This window comes from Zingiber officinale, chromosome 2A (genome assembly GCF_018446385.1).
Source record: "Zingiber officinale cultivar Zhangliang chromosome 2A, Zo_v1.1, whole genome shotgun sequence".
In the NCBI taxonomy this organism is placed as follows: Eukaryota; Viridiplantae; Streptophyta; class Magnoliopsida; order Zingiberales; family Zingiberaceae; genus Zingiber; species Zingiber officinale.
This window is the reverse complement of record NC_055988.1, coordinates 3474541-3482937: the sequence shown is the minus strand read 5'-3', so window position 1 is coordinate 3482937 and position 8397 is coordinate 3474541. Positions and strand designations below refer to the sequence as shown.

The 8397-nt window shown below is 41.7% G+C and overlaps 2 protein-coding genes across 2 annotated transcripts; both read right to left on the bottom strand.

Moving 5' to 3' along the window:
- Positions 1-387: 387 nt before the first annotated feature.
- Positions 388-1728, bottom strand: LOC122044357. The gene has a single exon (XM_042604858.1). It carries the CDS (start codon positions 1143-1145, stop codon positions 555-557), a length of 591 nt encoding a protein of 196 aa, XP_042460792.1. The 5' UTR covers positions 1146-1728; the 3' UTR covers positions 388-554.
- A 2402-nt stretch (positions 1729-4130) lies between these two features.
- On the bottom strand, positions 4131-4688 carry LOC122040561. The gene is made up of 2 exons (XM_042599916.1): positions 4523-4688; positions 4131-4421 (listed from the first exon to the last, which is right to left on the bottom strand). The coding sequence occupies exons 1-2, from the start codon at positions 4640-4642 to the stop codon at positions 4212-4214; spliced, it is 330 nt and encodes a 109-aa protein (XP_042455850.1). The 5' UTR covers positions 4643-4688; the 3' UTR covers positions 4131-4211.
- Positions 4689-8397: the final 3709 nt, after the last annotated feature.

The following is an 8397-nucleotide window of genomic DNA, read 5'->3' as shown; positions in this document are numbered from 1 at the left end:
ATTTTGAATTTGTTTTCGATGTTGTGTTCTTTGTTTTTTTTTTCTTTTCCTTATGATTTGATTGTTCCTTTCGGTTAACCTAAAGTTATTTTAGGAAATTAAATATTAGCTTTCCTTAAAAGGTTTTGTCTAGTCAGTGGTGGTTGCTCCCATATCCAAGAAGGTCATGTGCCTCGCCACGTCAGTTTTGGAAGCCAATTTTGGAAATTAATATTTAATGGAATTAATAACATAGGTGATTTGGATCGAACGTGTTAAGTTCCGCAGGAGATCCAAGTCAAAACCTAAAAGAACAAATAGATTAAATTTTGGATCAAACGTGTTAAGTTCCGCAGGCGATCCAAGTTTAATTTAAAAGAACACATGGTAACTAGGAAAAAGTTCAGACCTTTGTACAAAATTTTTGTACAGTGAAACCATTAGATTTTCCGAGTAGCAACCAACAGTCCTAGGAAAAACCTTGCCTACTTACAATTCGCTTGTCTTACAGAAGAGTTTGCTTGTTAGCAGATTTGTCTAGAGCACATTCTTGTCATCTATCCGATTTCACTTCTTTAATAAGCTTCAACTATCTCTGGAGCTTTGTCTTGATACTCGGTCACAAATTCCATTTGGAACTTGTTGCTCGAAATCACAAAATGTTTCCCTGTGAAGCCAGTCTTGATTAATCCCTTGTGCCTGAGAATGCTCAGGACGACATACCTGGGCATCATCCTCTTCTCCAGGCTCAATGTCAGAACAGTTGGATACTTCACAATGTCCTCCGGTGTCCATCCCAGCTTCTCTTCAAGAAACTTCACAATCTTCCTTGTCTTCTCCGTCGATACCATCGCAACGTGAGGTTGCTTTGCGAATGCCTCCAAGACATGATCCTGCGACCATCCCAATCCCCTCAAGTTCTCCACTTTCTCCTCCCACTTCTTCGGCAATATAGCGAGCAACCCGAGGGCACGGGCGAACGTGGTTTTCTTCAGACAGATTCCCATCTTCTTGATCTTGTCAAAGGCCTCATTGAATCGAGCTGTATCTGTCAGCAAAGCGTAGCCGTAACGGGTCAAAAGCACTAAGATTACATCATCGGGCATGTCGTATGCGCGCAGAGCATCGAGCTTGGGAAGCACGGTGGTTCTGATGTCTGAGGTCATCAACCAAGGCGTACGCTTTAGGGCATCCACAAGGTTCTCATTCGTTTTCAAGATCGATTTGAGGAGCTCAACGTTGGGGAGCAATCACTTCTCCACGCTGCACGTAAGCAGCCAGGGGTTCGCTGACAGGATCTCCGGGAAGGGGGTTCCGACGAGGCTGATCCCGCAATAGAACTCAAGCTTGGGCTTCAAGGTCTTCTCGACGTCCATCGAGAGGACACGAGGAAGGTGGTCGACGAGGCGGACGAGATGGGCGTCGTCGAAGCCGTAGTCCTTGAGGAGGGCGAGCACCGAGAGCGCTTTGTCGAGCGCGTCGAGCTGGACTTTCTTGGAGATGGAGAAGGCGGCACGGTCGGAGAGCCAACACGATCTTGCCAGGGAGGAGGCGATTAGGGGTGAGGGATCGTCGGCGCCGACGGAGGAGACAGAATAGGGTTTGACGAATCCCAGAAAATGTGGACAAGAGGCGGCGGCAGTCCAACGATGGCCGAGAGTGGCGGTCACCTGAAGCTGACGATGGACGCCGCCGAAGAGACGCCGAAACATAGCTGAGCCTGAGCGAACAAACTGTTTGATGCGACGACGGCGGTACACCCTTTTCCTGCTTCTGCCTATCGAATAAATTTATTTAAACTTTTAATTCAACTCAATTATTGGCATGGTTATTTTTATAATTTACTAAAGGTAGGCTTGGTGCAACTGTAAAATTATTAGAGCATCCATATCAATTATCCTAAACTAAATTTTTATCTTAAATTTTACATTTTGTATTAAAAAAACATTCGCATCAGGTACCCTACTATTCCCTAAATATACATTTTATGAATAGCAGCTCTTTAAATTTAGTGAATAGATTCCATTTCCTAAATATTAAAATATTATTTCTCTCTCCTCCTTCTAATAATAAAAAAATAAATATATGGCAAATTATAGAGAAGCTGATGTATCATATAGTGGAAAATAGATATCTAAATTTAATAAAGTAGTCTTTTTAACCTAAATTTTAGATTTTGGATAAGGATACTGATGTGGATGATCTCTGTGATCAGAAGATCACGGGTTATTCATTAGCATTTTTCATATATACTACTTTAATTAAATTTTACTATATATTAATAAATCAATTTATTCACCCTTGCCAAATCCTCACCAGTAATGCCCCCCGCCCGGGCGAGCCCCACCCGGACCGAATCGGGAATGCCACCAGAATTATCCATCGGGTTGACAACTAACTCCACAAATCACCGAAGGTCCTTTCAGCGTGCTTTGTCCTCACTCGCACGCACCTTGGAAAACTTCCCAGGAGGTCACCCATCCTCAGATTTCTCCAAACTCCGGATCGAACCGGGAACACCACCAGAATTGTCCATCGAATTGACGACTAGCTTCACAAACCACCGGAAGTCCTTTTAGCGTGCTTTGTCCTCACTCGCACGCACCCAGAAAACTTCCCAGGAGGTCACTCATCCTTTAATTAAATTTACTAGCTCCACGAATTGACGACTATACTACTTTAATTAAATTTTATCTATATATTAATAAATCAATTTATTCACCCTTGCCAAAACCTCACCAGTAATACCCCCGCCCGAGCGAGCCCCACCCGGATCGAACCGAGAACGCCATTAGAATTATCCATCAGGTTGACAACTAACTCCACAAATCACCGAAGGTCCTTTCAACGTGCTTTGTCCTCACTCGCACGCACCTTGGAAAACTTCCCAGGAGGTCACTCATCCTCAGATTTCTCCAAACTCCGGATCGAACTGGGAACACCACCAGAATTGTCCATCGAATTGACGACTAGCTCCACAAACCACCGGAAGTCCTTTTAGCGTGTTTTGTCCTCACTCGCACGCACCCAGAAAACTTCCCAAGGAGGTCACTCATCCTTAGAGTTCTCCAAGCCAAGCACGCTTAACTTTGGAGTTCTTAAGTTTGGACTTCCGAAAACGAAGGTGCACCTTGGTGATATGAATAGTATCATCTAACCTTTTAAGTCATACTTAACTAGAATCTCAGAACTGGGGTATTACATCGCCAATTCTAATTATAAAAAAACAGAGGAGTGAAAAAAGAAGATTGCACAGCAATAAGACAATAACTGAATCCCAACAATAAAAAAAACTGAGTATGAGAAAAATAAGGAGAGACAATGTAGAGTTATTATGATTTAGCGACATACCTACTTCACAAAAATAATCGAAGCTTTATTAAAATTCTCGTTACGTTACAATAATCCTGTATATATTGTGTCTAAACCTTTACATGGTATTATTTCGGATCGAAAACACACCAAAAAAAAAATCTTGTTTTTCTAATTTTCTGTCACTTCCCAGGCGATCCACTCTTCCAGAACCAAACACGGCCCTGCCATATCTGGTGGGCACGGCCGTGCTTGGTTGTGCCGCTCTTCCAAAACCGAACACGATCCTACCGTGGTCGGTGGGCATGCCCATGCCGAGGCGTGCCACAACTCCAGAACCAGAAATGACCGATCCACTCTTCCAGAACCAAACACAGCCCTGCCATATCTGGTGGGCACGGCCGTGCTTGGTTGTGCCACTCTTCCAAAACCGAACACGATCCTACCGTGGTCGGTGGGCATGCCCATGCCGAGGCGTGCCACAACTCCAAAACCAGAAATGACCCTGACATATCCGGTGGGCACGCCTCTACCTAAACATGTCACATCTCCGGAATCAAACACAATCCGACCGTGCCTGATAGATACAATCAAGTCGTGCCCCTTCTTCCCTCTTTCGTAACGTCCTTCTTATCGACCTCCGCTAAAATATTATTTATAAATTATTCATAACATTGTTCCAACATTACTTGTGAACGTTCATAAATCAAATTTAAATGTTCAAACATATTTATTTTATATATTTTAAATACAAAAAATTAATACAAGTTATTGCATTCCTTGTTCATCATGTCAGTATGCACCAATAAGCACATTGGGACGATTATCACACCACTGTTCTTGCTATTTACAGATATTGGCAGAATAGATCTTGTACAATATATACCTTATAACGCATCTGAGCACGCATTCGAAATTTTTCATTCAGGCTTGTGAAGATTGTGCAAGATGTACAATGATGCTGAGGATAAGAATATGCATATCGAGTAACTAAAAAGATCCATCCCGGTAGCTATGGTCACCATTTTGCTTCTTTCAAACATCTTCACCAGGAGAATCATAACAATGACATGCCCGACCTTTGTTTTTAACTCGTCGAGGGAACTAATCTGCATCCACTTTGGCCTCTCCTGTAGGAAATTGTTGTGAGCAGAAATTGAGATCAGACTTGGGCCATTTGAAAAGACTCAACTCCTGACATTGTTCTTTATATCTTGAAGATCATTAGTACCTTTAAGGCAAACATTCCAAACAAAGAAGATCCCTTTAGAGCACGGTCGACACGAGACGGGGTCCCTGTGGGTATATTGCTGATGAACAGTCCATATAATCCCATACCGAAGATCAGCATCACTGTTCCAGCAAGGTAAACGTCTGCAGGAAGAATAAATTGACACTACAAACTTGATGAGGATGCAGCAACAAACCACATTGGATATTTTAGAAAAATTGGATCTTGTATATCTTAAGTAATATAGAAACGATCAAATGGTCGTCGATCATAATTTTACTCGTTCAAGCATAATAGAAAGCATCGAATATAGTTCAAGCATAATCGAAAGCACAATACATAATATGCTTTTGTATAAACCAGATTTGCTGGTACCGGTACATTTTGAAGTATACTACGTGTTTCCATACCATATACTACTTCTGTAGTTTTGTTTCTCACTGAAGAAGTAATGTACCAGTATTGTTGAAATTTTGCAGAAATGTACTCCTTAATATGGTGGTTGATCCTGTCTGAAGGTTAGGGAGATGGCGCTGACTTTAGTAGATGGTTTGTTGATCGATGGAAGACTTCTTCAGCTTGGAATAGAACTTTTCTTCGATCCTGCACACAATCCAACGATCCGACAAAGTGTTAGTGATCAAAGACTAGGAAAGGGATCCCTGGCAAGATCCTTCGACGATCAAGTCAGTACAATTTCTAGCGGGTGAATGGAGAACCGTATAGGATACGTTCGAACGTAAGGTTTAGATGATGCAAATTGCATATCTTGCCAACAGAGATAATCCTTTTTATATACTATCTTTCATAACCTCTGTGATCATAAGGTAGCCTACGTTGTCAGAGTTTGTTAGGTGACGAAAAGTGTACAACCTGGACAGTATGAAATAATTATACGAGGAATCTTTCATCTATCCATTGACATACCCCTTTTGTCATTTATGTTTCATGTCATTATTAAGGCGATTAAAGGAATATGTTGTCATAATTAGCTGGCTTATGGGAGACATAATAACTTTTGAAGAAGGCTTCAAAAGAATATTCCCTAACAAGTTTTGGTAAGCTGCTATAATGTTGTCAAAAGTTGTCTGCTGAGTATATCTCGACCGGTCTCCGAGGCCAGCCATATTTATACCTAGCTTTGTATTAATCTGCTCCGTTATGTACTAAATGCTGTAAAAATTTGTTTAGAGACTGATATGATGCCCAAAGTATGACTAAGATCCATTTAAGGAGTCATATGATCAATTGTATATTAAAGTAACATTTAAGAGACGATATAATATCAAGAAATCTTAAACCCGGCTAACCTTTACCCAATCGACCGTTCATGTGAAACCTCTAAAGGATAGGTGCCTTTAAGCCTGATCGGCCTTTTCCCACCCGAGCGTATATTGAGAGCTTTATGAGGCTAAGTGTCTTTGAGCCCGACCGACCTTTCTGGCCGAGCGAACACAAAGAAAGTTATGTTCAACCAGCCTTTATCCAACTGATCGTATATTAAGAATTTATGAGACTAAGTGTGTTAAACCTGGTTAGCCTTTGCCCGATCAGGCGTACCCAGAAAGTCTTATGTTTGACCGACTTTTATCCGATCGATCGTATATTAAGAGTCTTATGAGGCTAAGGGTGCTAAGCTTGGCCAACCTTTGCCCGGCCAGCCTTTGCCCGGCCAGCCGTATACAGAAAGCCTTATGTTCGACCAACCTTTATCTGACCAATCATATATTAAGAGTTTCATGAGGTTAAGTGTGTTAAGCCTGGTCGACCTTTGTCCGGCCTGGCATGCACAGAAAGACTTATATTCGGTCGGCCTTTATCCGACCGATAGTATATTAAGAGCTTTATGAGGCTGAGTGTCTTTGAGCCCGGCCGACCTTTATCGTACCGATCGTATAAGAGTCTTATGAGGCTAAGGGTGCTAAACCTGGTCGACCTTTGCCCTAGCAGGCGTACACAAAAAGCCTTATAATCGACCGACCTTTATCCAACCGATCGTATATTGAGAGCTTTATGAGGCTAAGGGCGTTAAACCCGACCAGCCTTTGCTCGGCCGAGCATACACAGGAAATCTTATGTTCGACCGGCCTTTATCCAACCGATAGTATATTAAGAACTTTATAAGGCTAAGGGTGTTAAGCCCAACCGACTTTTGCCTGTGTGGTTTATACCCTAATCAGGTCGGGCTTAACGCTTTAATGTCGAGCGGCTGGCGGGTCACCTTGACTCTGACTGTCTCGTTATCTTCTGGGTCCATAAATTACTACCTGTATCAGTGGTATATGTGTGGCCGTCAACAAATTATAATTAAAGGGGATTAAATGTTATTTTTGAAATACATGGGGGCAAAATGCTACTTGATAAAAAATAGAGGGTAGTTAAAGGTATTTTTCTCAAAAATAAAAAGATTTTAATTTTATATATATTTTTTATATAATTTATTAGAATAATTTAATTATGATTTATAAAAGTCTATTCAAATTATCCCATTTAAGTGAGAAGTTGTTTGAATTAAATAAATGATAACAAAAACATCGTGATCCCAACAGCATCACAACGCTTCCGGTGGCGCTAGACGCATCACCGGACGCATTACCAAAGGCTTCCTACACAGCCAGAAGTGTTGCAAGACCCGTCTGGCGCTGCCAGAAGCCTCAGACACTGCTGGAAGCGTCTGCAACACTGGCGCTGGATGCCTCTCGTGACGTTGTTGGCACCTTCGGAAGGCTCCGACGCCACGTTCGATGCCATCGGAAGCTTCCCACGATGTGTCTATGCGTCCCACGACACCAGAAGTGTCGCGGGAGGCTAAAAAAATTAATTGCATAAAATAATTTATAGAAAAACTTACCGATTAAGCTTTCGGAGGTGAGAAGTAGGTGAATCGACATGAGAGGAAGATGAATCACTGAAGGATAGGATTTAAGTCTTTTAAAAAAAAATTCCACCATGTCCAACGCCGCATAGACTGACCACCCAACACCTTTCCGATGCAGTTGGCGGCCGCTGAGCGCCTAGACGACCACCTAGCCCGCGTTTTAGAATATTGAATGAAAATTCTGATGCTATTTTTTTTGAAGTATCATGATCAACCTTGATAAGTTGATAAATTCGACTTCCGAGTCTTCTCAAGTATATTGCATCATCGTACTCCATCAAATCCCCAGGGCATAGCCGAGCTAATTACCACGTAGTAGATTTGTAAAAATGGACATGTGTCAATTACCAACGAAGCCGATATAAAAATACCCTTAAATGTGATGACTTGCTCAGTTGCATGATTTATTTCTGTACAAATATTGCGGGGCCAACCGTGTGGGACATTTGGGATCTTGCAGAAATCATTGTACTCCATCGGGCTCCATCCTCGTCCAAGTAGCCATATTTTTTTATTTTTGGTCAAGTTTTCTTTGATAGACTCAAAGGTCAGTGGATTGCTAGATAGCAGTCAAGGATTGACCATATGTTTGGTAGATGTAGACGATCTGAATTGGATGAGATCCACACTTATGTTGGCATACAAATTTATCATCCTAACATTTTGAAGCACTATGTAGCTGTGAGAGGGTATGATCAAGGAACAATTGCCCAAGCTCCTCCAACAATGTATAGACATGCCAAGTATCTCTATGACACTAACTAATTCCTTCAATTAAAAATCAATTTTCAAAAGCTTAATAGTATTCATCTCGATCATACTCTAAGCAACAAGAAACATGCCATAAACTGAGTTTATGTGAGTACAAAACAATCTAGCAAGGATGCATGCAACAATTCAGATGGTGTCCTAGGAAAAACCTTGCCTGCTTACAATTCGCTTGTCTTACAGAGGAGTTTGCTTGTTAGCAGATTTGTCTAGAGCACATTCTTGTCAT